The sequence below is a fragment of the Aedes albopictus genome, chromosome 3, assembly GCF_035046485.1.
Source record: "Aedes albopictus strain Foshan chromosome 3, AalbF5, whole genome shotgun sequence".
Lineage (NCBI taxonomy): Eukaryota > Metazoa > Arthropoda > Insecta > Diptera > Culicidae > Aedes > Aedes albopictus.
In genome coordinates, this window is record NC_085138.1 from 321388137 (window position 1) to 321414248 (window position 26112).

The following is a 26112-nucleotide window of genomic DNA, read 5'->3' on the forward strand; positions in this document are numbered from 1 at the left end:
GTCATTATCTGCTAACGAAAAAACAAAGCGTTGTTGCCGTGCCTTCTTTGTTGCCTATTTTTCGCTTGCGGTGCCACATTCTGCGTACACTGGCTGGTATCAAGCCATGGACAACCAGATAAAAAGACAAATTATTATAAATTCGGATGGAAATAGAAAAACTTTTTTTAAGAAAAATATTCTTTGATAATTTTGGGTTGTTCGGAAGTGACGTATATGATAGCAAATCATTGAACGCACACATCGCACTACACCCGATACTGAAAAAAGTGTCGCTAGTCAAAACGTCGCTATTTGGTTTGGTGCTGGCGCCATGATATCCAGATGTGCTGGAACTCGTTTCGTTTGGGTGAGGAATGGTCACTAAGTACTGGAACAACCCAAGTAATATTTTGATAACCAATTGGTCTTGTAGAGGATTTGAGAACCGTCATAGAACCTTATATCTTTTATTTTGGTTTTATGAAGGTTACTCTTTTAGTAAAGATGTCTATAAAATGCTACTTGAGACTTTGTAAATAATTCTATCGTGCACATATCTTTGCCCAAGAAACCGTTTGTCTTCGATCACAGTACGCAGTTGCGAAGAAATGACAGTTCAAATGGCAGTCACCGTGGAAAGTTTCTGCCAGGAATCGGTCAAGAAGTTTCTTGAGCGATTCCTTTAAAACACCAAACTAGGCTTTATAAGCGCTTTCCCGACACGGTGTAATCCTAGCTATTGTATGATGGTTGAGTGTTTGTTCAAGTGCATGTTCAAGTGTATGCAGCAAAACGCTGATGCGGATTTCGATATAATACCCAGAGTCAACAATGTATCCACATATACCGTACATATACATTTACCGTATGTACAAAACGAAAGAGAAAATACCCTATCTAACATTTTCACTTAATGAAACGAATCTCTTTCGAAAATCAATATCTGATGCTTCGTTTGAGTTCCATATCACATAATTAAGTAGTCTAAAGCTATCTAGAGATGGAAAAACCAATTGGGTTGTTTAGTGAAAAAAATATTGCTATTTTCTATAGCCTAATCTGAGTATAACGTGATTTTATTGGATTCCAACACCTTTGTTTTGATGATTAAATCAACAAAACAGTTTTAATTTTCGCGGATAGAATGACAGTTAAATCGATAAAGTGACAGTTCGACCCGAACAAAAAAAAAATCCCCATACAAACTTTAAATGCATTCTAAAAATATTTCCCGGACTCCAAAAATTATGAAATTTTGGATTTTGACTATTTTGTGGGCGGAGAATCCAATTATGTAATAATCCGGGTACCCCTAAACAACCCAATTACGATTTTTTTGAGAATTCCAAAATTTTGGAGGCGATTTTCTCTGTTCAATGCAATTGTTACATACGGTGTTTTGTAAAGTTAGGCTTGAAATATAAATTCCTAGAGAAACTGGAAAAAAGTCGCAGGAGAATTTCCAGGAGGCATTCCTGGAAAAATCGCAAATGAAAGAATCGTTGGAAAAATCTAGAAGGAATCAATCCCACAAGAAATTCCTATGGAAATCCGTGGAGGAATTCCCGACGATATCCCTGAAATATTTCCCGAGGGAATCCCTGGAATAAAACGTAATTTTATATGATGGCCCAAATACAAAAATGTCGAAAACTTCCACGGGGCACCCTCTAGAATCGTGCCTTTGGATGAGTAGAACAATCTGTGAAATATTCAGCTCAATCGGTTGAAAATTGAGCTGGCGCATTGTTGATCGTTTGTATGGGATGTTCAGTCCAAATATATGGGAAACTGGATGACCTCTAGTCATAGGCGCCAACTTGTGACGTAGTTGGGGGGGCGAAGCTCTCCAAAATTGGACAAAATTCAACTTTTTTCAGCTCAATGCACTAGTTTCCACGTAAATATGCCTAAACTAGATGAACTGCGTCGAAATTTTACGAATTTGGTTCATTTTGAGAGGCTTCGCCCCCCCAACTACGTCACAAGTTGGCAGGGGGGGAAGATGTACACGAGCGTTCGCGTATGAGTGAGAATTTTTTCGTTAGCAACGGAACAAGTTTACCCGAAGAGACCCGAAGTTGAGCCGACATTTCTTATAGCAAACCAAGTCGGCTGCTGGTGAGTTTTCTGAAATTCTCGAAACATCACTGAAAAGTAGCAAACATCGACAGTATTTGCTACCAGATCGCATCAGAGGGATACTTGCTAGTAATTGCCCTACGATTTCGTAATTTATTCGCACATTTGAAGAAATTTTCTGTTTTATGGTGCAAAAAGTTTCCATAATAAATTCCAATCGTGAACCGAAAGAACAGAAAAAGAATAAGAAACTCAGAAAGTTCACCGAAAAACGGGAAAATTCACCAGCCGTCGGCCACGCACACGACCATGCTATCTGTATACCCGTCTTACATATATCCTGACAAGTTGGCGCGTATGCCTCTAGTCCGTCATTCAGCACGCCGCACAGTGGGACGAAATCAAAAAAAGTGGGACATGGGTGTTTACTCAGAAACTATTGGATTTAGCGTCATGTGGTCTTCTTCAATGTTTCTCCATTTTACAAGTACTTTATTTTGATGTAATAAAATTTCACTTAAGGGTGGTAAACACTAAGATAAAAAAATTAACTTTTTTATTTTACGTCAAAATTGAAAAATGTCTAAAAAAACATTGTAGATAATGTATTTAGAAGAAACTTTGTCGAAGACCGAAAAAATCTATCTCGCAGTTTAACAAAGTTATATGTAGGGCAAAAATGGTGTATATGTCCCTTAAAATCGATTTTTCGAAATATCTTTTTAGAATGAATTTTCCCAGTTTTCCAATGTTCGGCAAAGTTGTAGGTACTGCAAAAATACACATTTTTTCTGAAGACAGCAAATGGCTATCTTTTTGTTTAAAAGACTTAGGAATGTTTTTCTTAATTTTTTATATCAACTTTAGGGGGATAGATTTTACAGAATAGCGGCTATTAGCAGCTAATTTCCACTTTATGTTTTGCATGAACATACACCCTTTCGATACATATGCAAATCACAACGGGATCGAGTAGGATTCACTACACTTTTTCAATTTATGTATCTTAAGATTTTAACACAAATACCCCACTTAACAAACAGTATGTTTGAAAGATGATTTTAAAACATTTTTTTTTATTTTGCCTTTGATCTGCAAAGTTGTAGATGCATATAAATACACTTCCCGCCATAAGCATAGACCTACAAAAAATATTGCAGTAATATTGCATCACAATGACTGACCTCAATATCTCCAAAACCTGAGGACTTACAAAGATGCTGTCTTCACCAAAGTTATTAAGCCCAAATAAGCAACAACTTTTCTGGAGGCGGCCTTTTTGTACGTGCTCTGTTTTTAGATATATCGATTGATTGAAAAATCCAAATGACGAGAAAACAATCGATAACTCGGTAATGTGTTAATTGTTTGTAAAGTGTCTTGTCGAAATGAATGTAATTTGCAACAGTTTTCTTTAATAAACCTACAGAATTCTTGAGAAAGATCCGATACGGATCGAAACGTCGGAGTAAGAGAACATAAGATTGTTTTTGATCTCACAATCGGACTGAAAAGCCAGAAAAATCCTAAAAATATATCGATGTCAGTCAGAGTGTATCAGAGTGTAATTTTTGCAAGTGATATCAAAAAATTTAATATTCAAAGGTCAGAGTTGTTTACTGTTTATTTTAAGGTTGATTTGAAGGAGAAAAGTGTATGTAACACATTTATTTTGATTTGTTCAACATCACATTTAAGACAAGACATAATCAACAACAGTACGTCACAATACTCGGTTTGCGGCTGCCGCTCTCATCCTCGGTCGCGCCCAATCCTCGCTAGGTCACGCTCCACCTGGCCCGCCCATCGTGCTCTCTGTGCTCTACACCTTCTTGTGCCAACCACGGTAGTGGAAACAATATTATCTCCAAATAACTGTTTTTTTATTTTGTCTTTATTCCTATTAGTTCTCAGGATTTGATTTTTTTTTACATAATCGAGTTCTGCAATCTGGTCTATTTGGTAAAACCGTGTATTTTTGAGTTTCTTCAACTTTGCGGATCAAAGGCAAAATAAAAAAAAATATTTTGAAAAAATCTTTTAAACATACTGTTGGTTAAGTGGGGTATTTGTGTTAAAATCTTACGATACATAAATTGAAAAAGTGTAGTGAATCCCGCTCGATCCCGTTGTGATTTGCATATGTATCAAAAGGGTGTAAGTTTATGCAAAACATAACGTGGAAATTAGCTGCTAATTACCGCTATTCTGTATGATCTATCCCCCTAAAGTTGATATAAAAAAATAAGAAAAACATTCCTAAGTCTTTTAAACGAAAAGATAGCCATTTGCTGTCTTCAGAAAAAATGTGTATTTTTGCAGTATCTACAACTTTGCCGAACATTGGAAAACTGGGAAAATTCATTCTAAAAAGATATTTCGAAAAATCGATTTTAAGGGACATATACACCATTTTTGCCCTATAACTTTGTTAAACTGCGAGATAGATTTTTTTGGTCTTCGACAAAGTTTCTTCTAAATACATTATCTACAACGTTTTCTTAGAAATTTCTCAATTTCGACGTAAAATAAAAAAGTTATTTTTTTTATCTTAGTGTATACCACCCTTAAGTGAAATTTTATTACATCAAAATAAAGTACTTGTGAAATGGAGAAACGTTGTAGAAGACCACATAACGCTAAATCCAATAGTTTCTGAGTAAATACCCATGTCCCACTTTTTTTGATTTCGTCCCACTGTGCGCCGGTTTGTATATTCATGCTGGTCACCTAACAAAATTATTAAAATAATCAAAAACACGAGTAATGCGCCCGAAAATGCCCCTCCCCTCCCTACAAACCTCATTATCACAAGTTTTGAATGTAAATCCGATGATTTACGACCAAGAAAGTTATCTGGGGCTCTAAGGAAGTCCTTCAATACTTCTTTCCCAGACTTTTGCAGGTACAGGTTACATGGCAAAATAATAAGATATTTTTTTAGCAAAACTCCTGTAAAAATTCATAACGCCATGCAAGCCGCCTCCTCCTTGCCCATCTAGTTTTAAACTTATGGTAATCTGGCGCATGTTGGACGTTCCGGAGGAAGGAATAGAAAGCGGCCACAAGTTGTGTGACGTAAATAACAATTTACTCGATATTATCTTTAAAAAATAAATTAAATGAATTAAATTAGTGGGAATCTGCTCTGAATGGCATGTTAATTCTCCGCTGTTATTGTTCTGATGTGAGACTATTGGCGCTTCAATAACATGCCACAAAATAAGACTGATGAAGATGTTATGTTCCCATGAAAAAATAAAAATCGCGATTCAAAAGAAAGTGATTCTACAATTGCCAAAGCCTCCCATACCTTTTGCATCTTTATTTAGCAGTGTAGAAAAGGAAGAACGTTTATATTACTTAGGGTTCAAAGAATTCTCAGACTAAGAAAAACCAATACTCACTCTGATTAACAGTTGGCCGCTCTTGGTGTGCGGATTCCGGTACGCGTACAGAACCCAACATCCGCAGCTGAGCAGAATGCCGCAGATGACCATCATCGTCACCAGCAGACTACTGCTCGAGCTTTGCGGCTCCACGGCTTCGTGGGCGGCAATCTTTTTCACGCCATCCTCTCCGCTCGAGGGATGCGCATCCGACTTGTTCTTACCGGCGTTGGCGCCCTTGGAAGGCTGGATTTCGGCCTCGTGCCGATAGGTACCGTTGGTGTCGTTACCCTCGGTACTGATCTCGATCGGTTCCCCGTAGTTGTTGCCCTTCTGGCCGAGCGCCGGACAAACGGAGATCTCCATGATCTGCGTCTTGTCGCAACCTGTCGAAGGGGTGATAACAAGTCGGGGGTGAGTGATTTGAACCGAGACGCTAATGAAAGATAATTTACCCTTCTGGATCCAGTCTTGTCGCTTGCGATCGACTCCCGTCGAGCATCGGTTCAGCGTGGGACACCAGATGCACTGGAAGAGATGGATAAATGGTTAGACTTTATTCGGATATTTGGGGGAACGTTAGACTGGGACAAACCTTGAACTCGGCGCCCTCGTGGTTCATACAGGACTGACAGTCCTTGAAGCTGTAGCAGGTGGGCTGAGCATACAGAGTAATCAAGGTGTTGTTCTGGACCTTCGATCGACCAAAGTTCACTCTGTGATACTCGTAGATTGTTTTCTGCTTGGTGCCTGTGAACGATAGATTGCATTGAATTAGCCAATCGAAGTACAATCAGATCAAGATTACTCACGGAAAATGGTCTTATCGATTATGTACGCATCTGAGAGTCCCACTTTGACCGGATGCTTGTCGTCGTAAATCTGTTCAATGTCGATGGGAATCGTCTGGTAAGCGAACACAATGTCACCCGATTTGTTCAACGTGGCACTGAATGTGAAAGACCCGTTTTCTGGGCGATCCTGCAGCGAGACATTCTCCCACACCACCGTGAAGGTTTCACCTAGAATGAGTTCAGCGATAAAGTAAGTCTTGTAAAATGGAAGCGGAACCCCTTATCACTTACCGTCATCGCGGAATTTTACGTACGAGTTGTTGGACAGACTGGTGTCAAAATTGGCCATCAGTGGCGCGATGTACTGGGTGGAAGCGAGCCACGAATGCACGTAGTCACCTGTGTAGAGGAACCCTCCGGTGGCGATGGTGATGTTCCGGATGGGGTAACCATAGTATGGGAAATCAAACGATAGCAGGACCGTCTGTAAGAATAGAGAAAGTTGATGTTTTAATGAGTCACCATTATAGCGAGTCCCGAGCATCTGTTCGCCAAGGAGGTGTGGCTCAAATAGTGCGACTTGATAAGGTAGCATGCTGAACTTTCCAATTACCGCGTAACATGAATAAAGAAGAAAAAACGAACGATGCTTTCGGCAAACGACGTGCCAACGAAATGAGGACTTGGGAACTTTGTTCATGAATTGTCTGAACTTTGAATTATTCAGGATGTGTAAGATGGTTCGGCACCTGGCCCGTCCGTTGTACGCTGCCCTCCAGGTCTTTTTGTACCATCCATATGTCTTGTGAACATCTGCTTTGCAGGTCGCTCGAGACCTTTACGCAGTTTTTTACACCGTCCATCGTCACTTTGATCAGTCTAGTAAGCTTCCCGGAGAAACCGTTCTGGTTCATGAGCTCTGTGCTGACGTACGCCGCTTTAAAGTCGATGAACTAGTGGTGCGATGCGGCCTGGTATTCGCGACATTTTTGGAGGCCGGTAATCAACGAAACAGGCTTGTTAACTTCCCACAAACTCATTCACTTCAGGTGCAAAACGGCGGAGAATAATCTGAGAAAGCAGTTTATAGGCGGTATACAGAATTGTGGTAGCTAAGAAGTAAGCTAAGCCAACTTTTCCAGGCCCATCTTAGTGAGTTCAGCTTCGATATCACCATTACAAGCTGACTTATTGTTCTTGAGCTACTACATAGCACTCTTAATCCTTCAGCGCGCGCGCTGTTATAAAAAGTCCCACACTACCAAAAAACCTCGCTCTTCGTATACAGCGCGAGCGCGGTGCAGTTTCGGTTGCTTGAGGGCAGGCATGCTAAATATCAGTTTCAGTGCCTGTTTTTCAACCGAAAATGAATGACTGTGGCAGTCGTTTTCAGTTCCTCGATGTGAGAACTGACAGAGTCCGAGAGCTCCATTCGTGAGCGGCCCAACAAGGTCAATACCCAATCATCCACACACTACTCATGCTGGCAGGCCATTCATCTTAAGCGGTGGCTTGTGAGAGTGAGTGCCCTATTCGTTACCACGGGTGAAAACACTCAACTACAGAAAATTGAATGGAAATTTAGCCCTGTCGCTGTCAGCTCTCGCTTTCAGCACGCTGCGTGCGAGTGTGAGTACCTATTTCATTTCGCTCCCGTGTTGCTGATCGGAAAGCAACATTACACTAGTTTACAGCATTTTTGAACTCGGTAAGCTGATGATCATTTTTGGTGTAGAATTATGCCCTGAGTTCGAAAACGCGAAAGAAAAAAATTACAGTAGAGCGGAAATTTTTTCGACTTTCCATACAAGGTTGATGATTTGAAATCGATTTTTGTTCTATTTTTAAGCAAAGTCGCTCACTTCAAACATCTCATTCTCCGTAATCAATGCTCCGATTGAGCTGAAATTTTTACTGTAACTCGCCTACATATGATATGTCAAATAAACGTCGAGAGATAATTTTTAAGTAGGTTTTTTCTTATAGAAAAAAATAAATTTCTTCAAAAAAAAATTGGGAATTTTGCTAAAATTTAAGAAGATCCTCCCTAAAACTCCCCAATATCTTGAATTTCATCAATCTGACACAAAACCTGTATTCAGATGATCGAATGGTATTGTATTCAGCTTTTAATTTATGGAAAAAGATTTAAAATTGGTTGAACAAAACGCAATATATTTGAATTTTAGTAAATTACATATTTTGAAAAGTTGCAAAACTCGATATTGAGCTAAAACTCAAAAACTGTTCTACTTAAAATTTTTTGAAGGTCGGTTTCGAAATCAGCACTAAATTGTGCTTCAAAAATTTTGGTCGTTGACAGAAGTTCACGACTTTCGTTTTATTTTGTAAACTTGTGTTATTGACAGAAAACCCAAAACGTAGAAAATTTTTGTAATTTGTAATTTAGCTTTATTATTAACGATAACCGTTTAGTGTATACACTTTGAATCGGGTCAAGGAAACTAAAAAAAAAAACGAAAAAAAAACAAAATATCGCTATCATAAAGGCTTGTCGACAAATTGCAGCCATGCTTGAGGGTGCGCGTCCTGAAAGGTTAACTTCCCTCGTGGAAGTTGACTTATTGTTGCCTCCTGCTGTAGAGTAATGCGGGGCACAAGTTCGCACCTAACAGACTTCACAAAATAACTATCAAACGAAAAGAAATTATTATAGTTTTTCTTCGTTAAACGGGTCTTTATCATATTGCCTTCAAACGTAGTACTCGTACGTAGTTTTCGCATTCCTTTTGTAGTTTTAGTAATACAATTTACTTGTATTGAAAATTGTGAGGCCATAGTGAGGGCAAAAGTTCGCACCTTGTACAGGGTAGTTTATTGGTGTGATTTTCATTTATTTCATTTTAATTCATTTTCGTCTTTCCATTCTAGCCGATTTCATGTTTTATGTTTCTTTCTGTTCTTAGCATTACGGCCCAACTGGAATACGACCTGATGTTCATCTTTTGTATAGAATGTGTTTTATGAAGACTTCTACAACTATTAACTAAGAGCTGTCCTTTCCAGCGTTACTGAAGTTGTCAAAATACATTGTGGGGTAAACGTGTTGCATAAAATACATAAAAAAAAATCAAATATACAGCAAAACTGTTGAACGGAACCGTAATCGTATCTTATGCCCGTCAGTATGGCGACAAATTATAACTGTGAATTTACAAACTAAGCTATGAAAGACCCCGATAAAGTAGATGAACATAAGACCTTCAAAAACTTACGAAAAGACACGACGAGGATGACGAAGAGAATGTTTTAAAATGTTTTTTATGCAATTCAGTATCAAAATTTATATTTTATCTAACTCATTTTGATGTCATAATGGCCAATTTTTCCGAACTGGTTTATTATGCAACTGAAATAAGTTGCATAATGAAAAATAGTTGTATAATTTTTATAATGCAACTCATTTGAGTTGCATTATGAACATTATGCAACTCAAATGAGTTGCTTTATTAAAAAAAAAAATCATTGCACAAAATTTTGTATGGAACTCGTTGCAAAACTCGGCAAGCCTCGTTGGACAAATGTACGACTCGTGCTGAAAAAAACAACTTTTTGCAACTCGTTACATAAATAACTATTAGCCATTTTTCATTTCTTGATTCACCCATTTAGAACATAATGTTTGCCTTAAAATCAATCTTCTTACAAAACTAAGTTTAAACCGTCTGCCGCAACGATTTCAGGGTGCCTACTACAAATATTATACATTTATAGTAGTTTCTATACGAAATCATCATTGCTCCAAAGATTCTGTAATTGTATTGATGTACTAGATTCAGAAATCTAGTGCTAACTTTTGCCCCACTGTCGAGGTTTTAGCAAAGTAGTTTATTGTTTATTCGAGTGCACCTCTCGAACTACTTTGGAATAACGATTCTCCGACATCAAGAAGTTATCAGATTCTTCTCCTTCCTGTTACTAAAAATTCTTATTCCAAAAGGATATGAAAATCAAATGTACCTCAAATGTTATTCCCTAGGATCGTAGCTTTGGACCTTTTGTTTCAGAATCTGTGCGGTTTAAAATATTTCATCTTGGGTTTTTTTTATATTTTTGATTTTTTTCCTGTTTTCCCATACAAATATCGAAAAATGTCATTTTAAGGTCAATTTCGTCCCATATAAAAATGTATAGGAGAAAAACCCAAGATGGATTATTTTAAACCAAACATTTTCTGAATCTAGAGGTCCAAAAATATGGTTCTAGCGAATAAATTTTGAAGTACAATTTTTCATAATACTTTCCTTTGGGCATAGCGTTGGGGGGGAGGTGGTGTTATAACCAAATCCTAACCGCTAACGGGCCTATGGAGTACCAGAGGGCCCTACTCAGTATTATGCCCTTACTGCGCTTACCGAAGCAGTAGTGCAGCTGACCTTGTGTTTCTCTGAGATAATCAACTACCCTTCTTAAATGTCGAACTCGAGGCTTAATAAAGGTATGATTATTAGTATGTTGTTCATTGGTATTAATAACCATCCATATGGTTTCGCATTCATGTGTTTTACACCATGTTGGTTTTATCGTTGCTGTTCTTTTTTGTGCTGTGAGTTTGATCTTGCCTGGTTTGGGTAAAGGCTACGGTGAGGACAGCTCAAACCAATTTACAGCATTAACAAACAGCAACGAGCAATCTTTGTAGACTTAAGGGCTGTTTGCAGTTCAGAAGGAATTTCTCGGCCTATCTTGATGCATGGGAAATTCCTTGCCCGAATCGCCCAAGAAACCGTTTTTCTTCCATCGCAATACGCAGTTGCAAAAAAATGACAATTCAAATGGCCATCACCGTAGAAAGTTTCTGCCAGGAATCGCTCAAGAAGTTTCTTGAGCGATTCCTTTTGAACTCTAAACTGCGCTTTATGCAAGGAAGTACAAGAGTTGGTATCTACTACCTACGACGGGGTCGTGGTCGTCAAAGTAAACGGGGTATTCTGCTGAAGCTGCTAAGCACTTCCGCGGTGGTCGATCCAGCACATGCTGGACTGTATGTTGACCGTGCTGACTGGGCGAAGGCCGGTGGTAACAGCAGGTGACTTCAATGCCTGGGCCGTGAAATAGGGAAGCCGTTTTACGAACCAGCGGGGTCAGATACTGCTAGATGCACTGGATACACACTAAGTTTTTTTCGCCGAATCTCGGCAATCCGATTGCCGAGATTGGCACCGCCGAGTGCTCGGCAATCACCTCAGCAAAAATGAGATTTGCCGAGACCTCGGCAATTACAGAAATGACAGCTAACGATATTTTGCCGAGATTCTCAGCAAAAATATTTGCTGAACGCTCAGCAAAATAATTTTCCAGCGAAAATTAATTTGCTGAATCTCGGCAATTTGTTTTATTTTGGTTTTGGGATGAGAAAAATATTTGAAATAAAATCAAGAACTTTGCGCACGCATGGTAACACAATAAAGAAGTCATAACTCGTAACTTGTATATTGTTTGTTTTTACAATTAATTAATAAAAATATTTTGAAAAGACAATTACACCGTCTTCGACCTTGCGGCCTCTACAGACTGAACACTACTAACATTTGACAACGGATAACACATATTAACACCCAGTGGCCCAGTGGAGAATTTTCCGTTTGACGAAAAGTTTTCCCCAACTGGGGCGGGAATCGAACCCACACTCCTAGGCTTACGAGACACCTAAACGACTGACGCCGCTAACCGCTCGGCCACGAAGCCCACAAATTTAGTTTGTTGCCGGCTGTGTTCTTTTCTTTTCTAACTTCAAGACCACCCAAAACAAAAGCTCCTGTAACGGGAACAGTATCAAATTAGCTCCTCGGAAAACAGCATCAAATTAGCGTGGTTACTAGAAAATGGAATGGGATGCGTTATAAGCTGTTATAAGCAATCATTTACTTACAGAAGTATTATATTTTTGCATACAATAGTTATTTACCTTTGAGAAAACACTTCAAGCACCTTCAGCAAAATGCAAGATTGATTTGTTTTGCTTTTTCACTGAGGCATGGCGGCTGCAAAAGTGACAGTTGTATTGCCGAAATTCGGCAATGGATGACATAATTGCTGATATCTCGGTAATCTGATTAACTGATTTCGATAAAATCTTTGAATACCGATGGGTTCAGCAAAAAATGCTGTCAGTTTTCGAAGCTTTCAATCAATTTGCTGATGTTTCGGCAAACTCTTTCGAACAATCTCGGCAAAAACGGTTTGTTTGCTGATAAATCAGCCGTTTGGAATCGGCAATTTTTTCTGCCGAGCTCGAGAATCAGTTTTAAGTGTGTATGCTAGATGTCGATCTGGCTAATGTCGGTACCAAAAGTACCTTTAGTTGGAACGGAGTGGAGTCGGTTATTGACGTTACGTTTTGCAGTCCTGGCTCAACAAGTAGTTGGAACTGGAGAGTAGACGATGGCTACACTCACAGCGATCACCTGGCGTTACACTACAGTATCGACTACAACAACAGCTAGTAGTGGGTGGAGGAAGAGGTGACTAGGCCAAGGCCAGGCCCTCGTAGGTGAAAGAAATCATACATCAAGGACGACGTATTTAGGAAGCCGCTCCGCCGTGAGCGAAACCTACTCGGTCTAAGCGAGACCGAATTACCGGCGGTGCTCTCGCGTGCATGCGATGCGACCATGACCAGGCGAGTCCATCCCAGAAATGACTTACTGGTGGAATCAAGCTATTGAGAACTGGCCCCTCACCTTTCTACAGGCTAGGCGGCGGATGCAGCGAGCCCGAACTGAGGGAGAGCGAAATGAACGACGGGTGGTGTTCGCCGCTGCCAAAGTCTTGCTGAAGATCGATATAAGAACAAGCAAAGATGCGTGCTTTGATGGTCTCTGAGTTCTCCCAGAGGTTTGGAAGCAACCGAGCTTGATACTACTCAAGTAACCACGGTGCTGAAGCACTATATTGCCAAAGGCGGGGAGACGACCAGGAGACCCGTCGGCATATAGATAAATATGCTTGATAGACACGACCGGGATGGTGCTCGAAAAGATCATCTTCAACAGACTGTTGAGGTAATCCGAGGGTGTAAATGTTCTTTCGAGCAGTCAGTTCGGCTTCCGGAAGGGGAGGTTGACCGTAGACGCTATCCTGTTGGTTACAAAAACAGCCTAGATAGCGCTTAAGTGTAATAGGAGGGGATTCGCTACTGTGTAATAGTGACTCTGGATGTAAGGAACGCGTTCAATAGCGCCAGTTGCGCGGCTTATGCCGATGCGCTCCTGTATCTGTGACCATCTTTATTAACGTCACTTTAAACTATAAAGCGTCTACCCGGTTACCTGTACAAGATTTTCGGAAGTTACTTCCACAATCGAGTACTAGTTAACAACACAGAGGTGGGTCGGAACTCGGAAGTGCTTTCACATAACCTCAGGAGTCCCGCAAGTTTCCATCCTGGGTCCGGTGTTATGGAATGTCATGTCATTTTCGCGCAATGCGTGACCGCATACATGCCACATGCGGGGAGGTTACAACTCCGGATAATCTTGTCCAAAGGATGTGTAATGACAGGTTTGGCTGGATATCGTTTCAGCGGTTATCACTCACTTGGATCTACAGAGGAAGTGGCGCTTTGACTCGGAAAAAGGCTAGTTCGGAAGCTATTCAAGAGGTGGTCCAAGGGTTCGGAATCAGTTACGTAGGTCATACTCTGCGATAGAAATCGATCCTTATAGCACAGACAAACAGATGTAACACTAATAATTCCAATCGTACATCGATTTAGGGTGCCTGTACCAGTTATCGCACTACCTAAGGAAAACTACTTCCACAAAAATAAGAAGAAGACCGACGAGTGTCATCGATACGTCAAAAGATAGATTTGTTCTCATACTTAACAGGAAAAATATAAAATCTGAGCCAAACTCACTTTTACTATTTATTACGGCGTGTGCCAATGATAGGAACCCTGTACCAGTTATGGACATATTTGTTGTGGGATTTGCCATAACTGGTACACTATGGCGAAATAGGGTGCAAGGACGCCGAAATTTTAAGGAAAATATTTTTTTTCTATCATAATTTGAGCAAAATGGGAAGTTTTAATGAGTGCTATCATCTTCTATGAACGTGATCTTTCGTTCACATATTTTTTCTTGTTGATTTGCATCGTTAAATGTTGAAAATCAACTATGGCGAATTTGAGGTACTATAGCCATAACTGGTACACTGAGCCTAACTGCCAATTTAAAAAGTTGATAGTTAGCCAACTGACTACCCGTGGCGTTCACATCACTTTTGTTCGAGTACGACGTTACACACTACCGCCACCTAGTTAATGGTTGGCCAAACTCAGAAATTTCAGCACTGGGCGGTTATGTTTCCGTGACTATGTTTTGAAACGAAAAGTGTTCGAAGTGTTACGTCTGTTCTTATAGCGTTGCAGTCGTGATGTTGGTCTACTGGGTTGGATCCGAACCCGTGGTTGGAAAGCGGTCCTCGGCTAGGTCGGGGCAGGTGGAGGCCCCATGTCGGCACGTCCTTCTATGTACAGGGTAATGGTGTGCGGCGGAAAAGAATGTACCACGAGCTCTTAGAACTTTATGGCGAACCCAACATCAAGAAAGTGTCCCAAGCCGGGAGAACAGGGTGTCAGGGCATGTAGCAAGAATGCCGAACAGCAACCCATTGCACATTGTGTTCTGAAGGAATCCGGACGGTACAAGGCAACATGGAGCACAGCGAACCCGGTCGGCTGATCAAGTAAATGTATTTACCTACTGTGGTAGTTTAGCACATCAATATGTAGGCCCAGCTCTTGGAATTATCAATATTACACACTTATGCCGTTTTTCTTTTTTAACCTGGGTTGGAACTGGATTGGCGGAAAATGTGTAAACAAACAACGTCAAACAAACTTTAGTACAAGCGAAACCGAAATCGGGTTGGGGTTGAAACTGTGATCTGATCCAGTTCCAACCCAGGTTGGAACTGGATAATAAAGAAAAACGGCATTAAATTCAGAAATTGATCTCGGTAAACGGTTTACCGAGAATCCAACAGCTGATATCTCGGTAAAAGATTTACTGATTCTCGGTAAAAAATTTACCGAGATTTCGGTAAACCATTACCGAGTCTCAATGAGCTTTGCCGAGATCTCGGTAAAAGTTGGATTACCGAGATCTCGGCAAAATTTTAACGACATCTCGGTAAAACTTTTACCGAGATTCAGTAAAAATTTTTACCGGATTCTCGGCTGTTGGATTCTCGGCAATCCGTTTCAGCGATTTAATTTAAGTGTGTAGTCGAAACATCAACTGAATATTTAAGTATCACATTGGCGACGAACGAACCCCGTTTGGTTGTGAGCCTTCGAAAAACGATTATCGGAGCGATTGGCAAGACGTCTCAGCGATATTGGAGATCCAGACAATGGCTGAAATCACAATTGGCTAGTTAACGCCAATGTTTTTTTTTTTTTTCAAATTTTGAAACAATTCTAGGTTTTTAACGTATGTAGGTAGAAAAGGCACGTGTGCCATATTTTGCCTTTCAACGAAATCATTCCCAGAAAAATTTACTAATAGAGCATCGTCATTTTACAATTAAAATATTAATTAAAAAAAACAAAATAAATTGAAGCAAATTCGTCAAAAAATATTCTGTCAGGGAAACACAAACCTACCGTAGCTCTCCGATGCGAATTCGACAGCAAGCTGCTCACGTTCATGTTGTCCAGCCGCTTCCAGTACGCGTCGCTGGCATTCTTGTCGGTCGTCCACACGCTGTTGTAGTACGTGTGGTAGTCCTCCTGCGTTTTGGTGATGTTGTAGTTCTGCAGCGTGGCGTTCAGTTCCGACTCCGGTTGCTCCACCGTGTCGATATTGATGGCCGCACTCAGGGGATCCACCGTCGTCGTAGTTGTGGATGCCGTGCCATTGCCACTGTCTGCTGCAGAAAAAAGTTTCGCTATCAGTTTACTTTTGCCATCGCTGCTGGTGGCAACTGATTCAATCGAAACGTTAGTGCTGCCTGAGGTGGCCAGGGTGGGAACCGTAGTCGGTTCCGCACCCGGTTTCATGGACACTATATTGTAGTCCTTGCGCTGACCGGTACCATTGTACCCGAGCAGGTGGTCAGTGTAAATGGTTCCATTTAGGCTGGCCGCCAGTTTCTTACCGGTTAAGTTCTCGTTGAGCAGTTTCTGCTTCGCAGCGCTGGTTTTATTTTCGTTGAGTGGGGGCTTTTGGTTGGCCACCGTTTGTGATGTGTCCACCGGGGGTGACTCTGCTGCGGATTTTTTCGGCGGATCCAATTGCCGCCTCACGCGGACGGCGGTCGCTGAATCTGCAGAGGAAGGAATAAAGAAAAGAAATTGTTAGTGATGTTGGATATTCCGCTTGAAAAGGTACTTCAGGACTTTTTTGCGTTTGGGTGTAGAATTAGCAATTAAGTTAAACTACACATAAAATAAAAATAAACTTTTAGTTTAGTATAAAATTTAGTATAAAAGTAAAGTTTCATACCTAAGGTATTTTTGTCATTAAAACCAATATTCATGATACTCCGTAAAAATCCGTCTGAAAAGTGCTTGCATACCGTTTAATTACAGTAAACAACAGTGCGCTCCCATGAGAAATGGTAACGCCGGGGCGCCAGACAGGTCAACCGGTCAATCATTCGGGACGTACACACATAACAACCACCGGCAACGTTAATCTCTTCGTTGTTGTTATTTATTTTGCTGATTTGTTAGTTGCTGTGTTTGCACACTGCAGGCTGGCAGCGATCGTAGCCGGTGGTAACAGTGTTGGAAATACTCACAGGCAAGAGTGATACTCACTTGCTTCTATCTCAGTCCAGAAGTATGCTATCGAAAAATGATGTTTGAAGGGCTTTTAGATTGTAGTTTAATCTAAAAGTTTGCCGAATAAAGTAAAGGTCGCAGACGCATACCAAAACCGTGAGAGAGCTGTGAGCACAAGGTGAGTATGATTTACTCGAATTTTACTCACCTCGTACACACAGCTCTCTCACAACTTTGGAATGCGTTTGCGACCTTTACTTTATTCGGCAAACTTTCAGATTAAACTACAATCTAAAAGCCCTTCAAATATCATTTTTTGATAGCATACTTCTGGACTGAGATAGAAGCAAGTGAGTATCACTCTTGCCAGTGAGTATTCCCAACACTGGGTGGTAATGGTGGCGGCGGAGAATTTGCCTATCACGGATCGTTACACGCGTCGTCGCCGCCTGTCACCGCACATATCACGCATTTATAAATATAAACCGGTTTCAGCAAAACAGACGGTTCATTATCGCGAAAGATCGCGCCAAAGTCACGAGGAATTCCCTATACGACGATCCACGTTGGTGTATTGTCTGTCGCGACGCTAGTGAAAGGAGTTATTAAGGATGACGGTAAGTAATGTGGGAAACATGGAGAAGTCGGCATCCTTTTCTTCTGACCAACTAGCACCGTTCGGCACCAGGTGTGTTCTACGTCGGCTGGGTTTAGGAGCTAAGCCTTAAATTCCGTCGCCCCAGGGAGACAGCCACACACACCACCACACCTTAGGACCCTACATATCGAACCCATCAACACATGGGCCGGAACCTACGGCTTACTTCCTATCCGAGGGAAGGCGTGATCACGGATTTTATGTCTCATAAAATCGGTGAGAGGCAATCACGCTTACCACTACACCACCGACGTCGACAAGTCGGCATCCTCGTCGGCATCAACAACGACGCTCTTAAGGACAAACGTCTTAAAATCCCGCTTCAAAAGTGCATCAGAACTTCAGACGCACAAATCTCGAGAAGCAAGCTTCAAACAACAGTGCATTTTATTATTCTGTTCTTGCTCACTTGTAATAAGCATAAAATGAGAAGCTGAGGTGCGCTGGTTTTGTTTACGAAGAGATTTGTGCCCTTGAAATCGTGAGTAGGTGCCAAAGTCGGCCATTGTGGCGGCCATGTTGGGATTCTTACAAGTATGTCCTTAAATATACAACGAAGAGAGGATTCTTTGGGGGCATCCAAATTACTGCGTAATCTGAATTAAAATCAAGAATTTTCTTATTTTTGGTGATCAGGAACAATTTTTTTGTTTGGGTTGCAAAATGGTGAGTCAACAAGGAGCGTTCAAAATAGCTATGGTCCTCACAAGTTTCAAGGGTCCATTGATGACAAAGACCACCAGCTACGAGGAAGCTATAGGGCACTGCATTGTTTTGATTTTATATGGGATTTTCACGTTTCTTGGCCTTGTTGTTTACAAAATTTCTGTAAGAGAAGGAGAAAATTTCATGCAGTGCCCTATACCTAAGATGACAGCCCCACCACGGTGTATAGGGGACCTTAGGTCAACAACATACTGTGTTCAAAACCCAAAAACCGTTACAAAAAGCGAAAATGAAATATTACGAACTGATTCAACGGTAACGATTTTTAGGGCGAAACAACGGACAATAATTGGAGCTTGGAATGTGCTAACCCAAGCCTTGCAGGGTAAACTGGTACAACTAGCCAATTAGGCATGCGGCATGCTGCATGCCGTATGAAGCTTTCAACCTAGGACTGAGCGAAGTCCGTTGGCCGAATTTTGGAGAACACAGATTGGGATCGGGTCAAATTCTGCTATTCCCTGGCCTACGAAGTGAACATGCTTCTCGTTACCGTGTAGTTGATTTTCTGCTCAGCGCTCACGCCCACGCTGTGCTCCAGAGGATAATTCTGGCCAGATTCAGAATATGGGTTCCAAACTACCATGATCCATTGTTACGCGCCAACCGATGCAGCCGAAATGTAAGGCAAAGAGAATTTTTACAGCCAACTGAATGCTGTCGTGGATAATATTCCAAAAGGTTATATCAAGATCCTCATGGGCGACTTTAACGCGAAGGTTGGTTGCGATAACTCGGACTATGAGCACGACATGGGACGCCATGGTATCGGAGAAATGAGCGAGAACGGAGAGCTGTTTGCAGAGTTTTGTGGCAACAATGTTGCATCCAAACCACTGATATCAGAATTCCAGAACGGATTCGTAAAGAGACGGTCGACCACTACGAACCTCATGGCATTCACCAGCTTTCTCTAGTCGGAACTTGAGAAACGATGCCAGGTAGATGCCATATATTTTGACTTTTCCAAAGCGTTTGACAAAGTAACGCATGATCTCGCAATTGCAAAGCTCAAACACTTAGGGTTTAATAGCTGGATAGCTGAATGACTGCGATCATATCTGACGCAGCGAAAAGCGTTCGTCAACATCAATGGTACTCACTCTCGCATTTATTCCATCACATCTGGTGTGCCTCAGGGTAGCGTTCTGGGACCATTGATTTTCATTTTGTTTATAAATGACCTATGTTACCGACTTAAATCGCAAAAATGCTCTACGGCGACTATTTAAAAACCTATAGGATCGTAACGGCTATGCTAGACTGCTGCGCACTCCAGGACGATGTTAACGAGCAGAACTTGTGGTGCACGGAAATGGCATGGAATTAAATATAGAAAATGCAAGCCTGTTGTATTCTCACGCCGACAATTACGTATTGGATTCGACTATTTCGTCGGATCGGAGCTCTTGGAACGAGTTGACTCAATCCGTGATCTTAGAGTCAAGGATGGGAACACTCACTTGCAAAGAGTTACACTCACTTGCTGTTTTCTCAGCTCAGGAGCGTGCAATCAAGAAACGATGTATGGACGACTTTTGCCTTGTGATTTGGTCCAAAAGTTTGCCGAATAGAGTAGGGGTCGCATACGCATACCGAAGTCGTGAGGGAGCTGCAAAGGCAACTCTCCATGAGGTGAATGTAAATTACACACACCTCGTGGAGAGTCGCTTTCACAACTCTGTCACGAGTTTGGTATGCGTGTGCGACCCCTACTTTATTCAGCAAACTTTTAGACAAAACCACAAGCCAAAAGTCGTCCATACATCGTTTTTTGATTGCACGCTTCTGAGCTGAGAAAATAGCAAGTGAGTGTAACTCTTTGCAAGTGAGTGTTCCCATCCTTGCTTAGAGTTATTATCGATAACAAGCTTCGGTTTGATGAACACATCTACGTTACTACTGCGAAGGCGTTTGCAGCCCTTGGATTTGTTCGATGAAATACCAGATTCTTGAAGGACATCTATGCTCTCAAATCATTGTATTGTGCATTAATTCGCAGCGTCCTTGAATGTGCAGTGTTTGTATGGTCACCGCAACATGCAACACAGATCATTCGGATAGAAAAGGTCCAGTGAAGCTTTATCCTTTACGCGCTTCGTTTATTGCCTTGCTCGAATCCTGCTAAGGGGCCGTCCATATACCACGTGGACAGAAAATTCATGGTTTTTGACCCCCTCCCCCTCCCCGTGGACAAGCGTGGATTTTTCATTGACCCCTACCCCCTCCCCCATTGTCCTCGTGGACATCAGAAAAAAAGTTTTTTTTTACATTTCTAAAAAAATAGAAAAAGTGGTTTTGAAAAGTTTTTTTTTAGTTGACTGTAAACTAGGAACAAATTTCGCCTACCCTCTATTATGTTTTAGAACCAGGACCTTGCACCCCTGTTATCTACAGGTTTTCGTTTGTTCAATAGTGTGAGTGGTCTGTTCGATTTCAATGTTTCAAAAAATGTGTTTAAAAATAGAATTAGGATTTTAGCATGAGACAGTCTGTGGAATTAACTTTTAATTCGAGGCGGTGAAATAAATAAATAAATAAACAATGATATAGTGATTGGGGGATCGCTCTTTCCCCATTGACTAGTGCACAAAGTGACATGGGTTTCTCGTGAAGGTGTCACGGTAAATCAAGTCGACCACATCTGTATCAGCCGACAATGTGTCTGACCATCATCTCCTAATTGGCTAGATCCGACTGCGCATTGCTTTAGGTTCCATCTACAGGAGAATCTCGGGCGCCGGTTCAACACTCGCCGACTGGAAAACGCTGCGGTGAAAAGGTCACACGTCGAGGAGCTGGAGAACCGTGCTACAGATATTTCAGTAGGTGGAAGCGTAGAAGATCAATGGACCCAGAGATGTCCATATCCTCAGTGTAGCAAAGAGAAATAGAAAATACACAACTCACGCTGTGCACGCAGATCTCGATGTACACAGCGCAACGAGTAACTTTCGCGCAGCGACCGAAAAGACAAAAGAATTTTCACGCATATTTGTGTAACACCGGATCAGCACATTTTTTGTTTTGATCCAGTCGTACACAAATATGAGTGAAAAATCCTTTGTCTTTTTGCTCGCTGCGTGAAAGTTACTCGTGCACTGTGTTGTTTCATTTAAGGGTGTGCATCTCAATAGGAGCCTGTCTCTTAAATCAAGACCAACAATTGAAAAGGCCACAAACATGTTCCTATCAACTTGAGGCCTTTTGAATTCCACCCTCACACCAGCGACAAACAGACCTACTACTCAAATCGGAATCATCGCACGATTTAACGGTCATTTTGAAAATATAGTGTGGTTCGGACTGTGCTCGCATGTGTCATGGTGGCGCTGCTGTGCTTCAATTTTGCAGAGAAATGAACGCGACGCCGATCAATGTTTACATAAAATGACTCAATCATGAACCTTCATTCATGTTTTATGAATGGATGACGCCACGGGGGAGTTGTCACCTGCTAAATTATTACATCGAGCCGAGGGAAACAACACCTGCAAATGAATGCTTCGGATTGAGCCAGGGGGATGACGAAGGGCCAGAATCATCAACCCAGCATTCGATTCAACATGGCGTCCAATGTTTTTGTTTTGATTGCTTAATTCATGGAAAAAATGCGCTGGAAACATCGACACTGCTTCGCTGCTACATATAATATCGTGCAAAGTGATAAAGAAAGAGAAACAATCATCAAAAACAACGATTTCGTTTGAAATGTGTAATATCCGAAATAAGCACTAGCAACACACGAGCCACACACCCGAAAATCGGGAACAAGTTAGGGTAAACCGACCAGAAAGTGGGTACCAAAACGCGCCGTACCAAAAACGATGATGGGTAAAGCGGCGATGTACCGAGTTTGACAGCTGTGTCACCCCACTGGAACGAGCAAGGGCACGCACCAGCGCTTGATCTACCCAGCACCCAAAACAAGAGGAATTGGCTTCTTGGTGTGGTGAAAAATATTCAAATCCCCATAAATTTCATATGATACCTTTATTTTGTTGTTTTCAAACTTTTAATACAAACTTTGAAACACACTTAAATAATTATTGTAAAAATAGTGTAAAAAACAAGCACTGTTTTGGATGAAAATTATATTTTGTTGGTATAATATATTTTTTTATAACTTTTTACTTCAACTATCTCACGATAGGTATGACGGCTGATGATTCTGAAATTTACAAAAAGAAAAATGAAATTTTGGTGAAATTTGAACCGATTATCCATTTTACCCCCACGGTCTGATATTGTTAAAAAAATTTCAAAACTTTTTTTTATCCAAAACTTATTTTTTTTTTTTGGTCAAATATATTCTTCTACGTGGACTTTATTGGTTTAGGGTGTAAAACTTGTAATTATTTGAAAATAAATTACGAGAAAACCTTAGCAATTATAAGCAGATTTTACATCATTTCCTATTTTTCACGTGATTTTTAAAGTTTTTGTCATCTTGAAGAGGTTTATTTGATTTTAATGTTCAAGATCAGCAAAAGTATAATGATTCATGCTTAGGCATTAGCTTCAATCGTTGAAACATTTTGAAAAACAATAAAAGCCATGAAACTGTACCCTGTCCATTTTACCCCACCTGTCCCATTTTACCCCCACCACCCCTACGAGGAGTTAAAGCCGCAGCATGTCAGCGCTACGCGAGAAAGACGCAAATACCGGCAACCCAAGTGGGACTTAGATGAATGCCACGATGCTCGTGAAAGTCACGTCCGGACAGTTTTTGACTGACTCGGATGACCAGCTGAAACGCTGGTTCAAGCACCGACGAACCGACGTGACCATGGTGTTTGAAACGGTGGTGAATTACGTTAACCCGGGAGCGATCGCGTCGTGTACTGAGTACACGCACCATGAAAAATGCACGCTTGTGACACAAAGCGTGAGCGCGGCGTCGCTGCAGGTAGTCAAAGACGCGACTGTTCAAGGGTTAATATGAGTAACTCGCCGACTGCAGCGAGCATTTGCGTTGCTGAAGAAATATTCTTTACACCAAATTCAGATTGGACTTGCATGTACGTTCTCTATGCTAATAATTAATGTGTAAAAGAGTACTATCTGGTATGCGAAACCATGTGCCCCAGAACCAGAATTCGTCTAAGGGTGCTATTACACTCTTTGCCCAGACGCAAAATATTTGACCACTTTTGACAGTTAAATTTTGGCAGGTTGTTTGGCTCTGTCCCTATTCGTTTTTCGAGAGTGACAAATATTTTGTTCGCCAGGTACACCTTGGTCAAAATTGAACTGTCAAAAGTGGTCAAATATTTGGCATTGGTCAAAAAGTGTCATACTAGCTTAAGAAGTAGTTTCAAGATTGACGGACATATTTTTGAGGTAGTGCAGGAGTTCATCTACCTTAGACACGTTTACAATTACATTGTTACGTTTGTAATATGATTAATACGTTGTAAAGTAGATTTAAGAATTTTCCATGAATTGGAGAATGCAATTCATGGAAAATTTATCAATTGTTGCATGGAGTTTGTTACATTTGTAAATTGTTGTAAATATTTTGTCAGTTTATTTTGTATGTTATACTATGCTTTGTACATCTGTTCCTAAATTTTAATGGGCATTTGTAGCGCATGTTCAGGCATCTAGATTCGGGCAACAGCACAAGACCGTTTGCCGTTTGATGTCCGTGTTAGTAGGGGACGGCTTGCGTGTTTTGTGCTGGATCGCTGCCCGAAATGACTGGAGCGCTACAAATGCGCATTAAAATTTAGGGACAGATGTACAAACCATAGTATAACATACAAAATATGTTCATATGTTCACAACAATTTAAAAATGTAACAACATAACTCGATATAACGTAACTGTATTTTAATTTACATTACGTTGTATCGAAATTAAATGTACTTCTTTAAAAGAAAATTAGCTTAAAGCTTATGATAGGGACCCACTAGGAATTTTGAGCCCATCATAAATGCATTTTTATTATTTTGCATATATGCATTCTTTATTTATATTTTGAAAAATATATTCGATTCACATTATTCTATTGTTTCAACAAATAAATAGCACATTATCACAGGCATACAGACTCCACACTTTGAATATCATCGGTGTACGATGGACATAATTCAAGTGTTACATCTGTTTGTCTGTGTCATCATTTTATCCAACTCATAATTATGTATGCTTGCTGGATTTGTTTCAGATGTTCATGATTCCTCTAAGAATTCTACCTGGGATTTCTCAAGGAAATGCTCCATGCAATTCTTCCGGAACTCCCTCCAGGAATTACTAGACAGATTACTTCCGGAATTTCCCCGGTGACTCCGGTATCCTATAAGGATTTTCCCAGGTATTGCAGGCGCGATCCTTCCGAGAATGCCTGCAGAGTTTAATTGAACAGTTCCACTAGGGTTTCAACTAAGAATTCCTCTTGAGATTGCTTCATAAATTTCTTCGTATATTCGTCAGTTGGAACCACCGAAAATGCAACCTGGGGCTGACGAAATCGGGTTACCGTCAAACGGGGTTACTTGCAACAGCGGTGTAACTTGCAACACGATGACATACATCAAATGTGAACTATTTTTGCATAATAATGAAAGCTAGAATGCACCACCATTTCGGTTATCAAAATTATGTGTACCGAAGATCGTTTTAGTGAAAAAAATAATTTTGTTTCTTTGTTTATTGTTTGGCTACACTGTTAAAACGATTTGCTCATTTTATGCCATAAAAACAAGTATGAAAATCGTGCTTTACCTCTCTCCGAAAGTAAGTGCGATAAGTCTGATGACCTTTCTTGCAGTTAGGGTACCTAATGGTAAGCTTAGCTAAACGATAAAAGTTTGATAAAGTTATCGACTAAGTAATGTAAAAATCATTATCATATGCGACGACCACTATGGGGTAACTTGCGACAGTTAAAATTAACAAAATTTTCTATAATTTATTTTCATTTCGCGATATTTCAAGTAGAAATAATTGAAATGGATCATTCAATAATTACGTATCGTGCTTATTTTCAAATGTCGACTCAAATTTATCTTTATTTGTACGTAACCTTCAAACAAAGATAAGGACTTCCATATTTTGAAATTTTATCATGTTTCACCTCGATTAAAGTTTAATTGAGTTTATGGACGATCTTTAAACAATCACCAACATCCATTCTGAACCTAATAGAGTAAATTATTGCACTAGAATGCCCAAATTTAATATTTAGAAGGTTGAATGAGTGTTTAAATCATGTTATTTTAGCTAAGTAACCATACACTGCTTCGAACTGAAAATTACCTAAAGATGAATAACTTAACCTTTTCAGCAAATTACATTAAGCATTGTTGACATATTGTAACTAGTACTGAGTCATGAGCTCCACATATATTTGATATTTGAGAGACGTAAAACCTGCTGTGAAACCATATATCCTCGCTTATAATAACTATCAACCCTTTAATTAAAAAATCATATTTCAGTTGGTTAGTGTATATCTTATCAAAGCATTTTTCACGCTTTACATCATAACTTTTAATATGAACAAGAACTAGAATGTAAGAGCAGTTTAATGGTAGCTAACTTAGCTTCATGTCATATGTTGCAAGTTACCCCACAGATGCACAGTGGCCGGAAGCCGGACAAAACCTCAAAAATCGACTTCAACTTTTTATTTTTTTAATATTTTTCTTCCAATATAGATACTTCAACTAAGAAAACCCCAAATTTTCAAGTCATTTGATCAAAAATTGAGTC

At 40.4% G+C, this 26112-nt stretch overlaps 1 protein-coding gene across 2 annotated transcripts in view; it reads right to left on the minus strand.

Moving 5' to 3' along the window:
• LOC109623305 (plexin domain-containing protein 2) overlaps positions 1–26112 on the minus strand; it is a 105005-nt gene that overhangs the window by 8512 nt on the left and 70381 nt on the right. The window contains exons 2-8 of one of the 2 annotated variants that reach the window (XM_062842793.1): positions 16379–16546; positions 15885–16150; positions 6539–6731; positions 6266–6475; positions 6049–6203; positions 5909–5981; positions 5472–5839 (exon numbers count right to left, since the gene is read on the minus strand). In XM_062842793.1, the coding sequence (XP_062698777.1) occupies positions 5472–5839; positions 5909–5981; positions 6049–6203; positions 6266–6475; positions 6539–6731; positions 15885–16150; positions 16379–16546 (1433 nt within the window). Of the gene's footprint in view, positions 1–5471; positions 5840–5908; positions 5982–6048; positions 6204–6265; positions 6476–6538; positions 6732–15884; positions 16547–26112 lie in introns of both variants that reach the window. The other variant, XM_062842792.1, reaches the window with a different exon arrangement.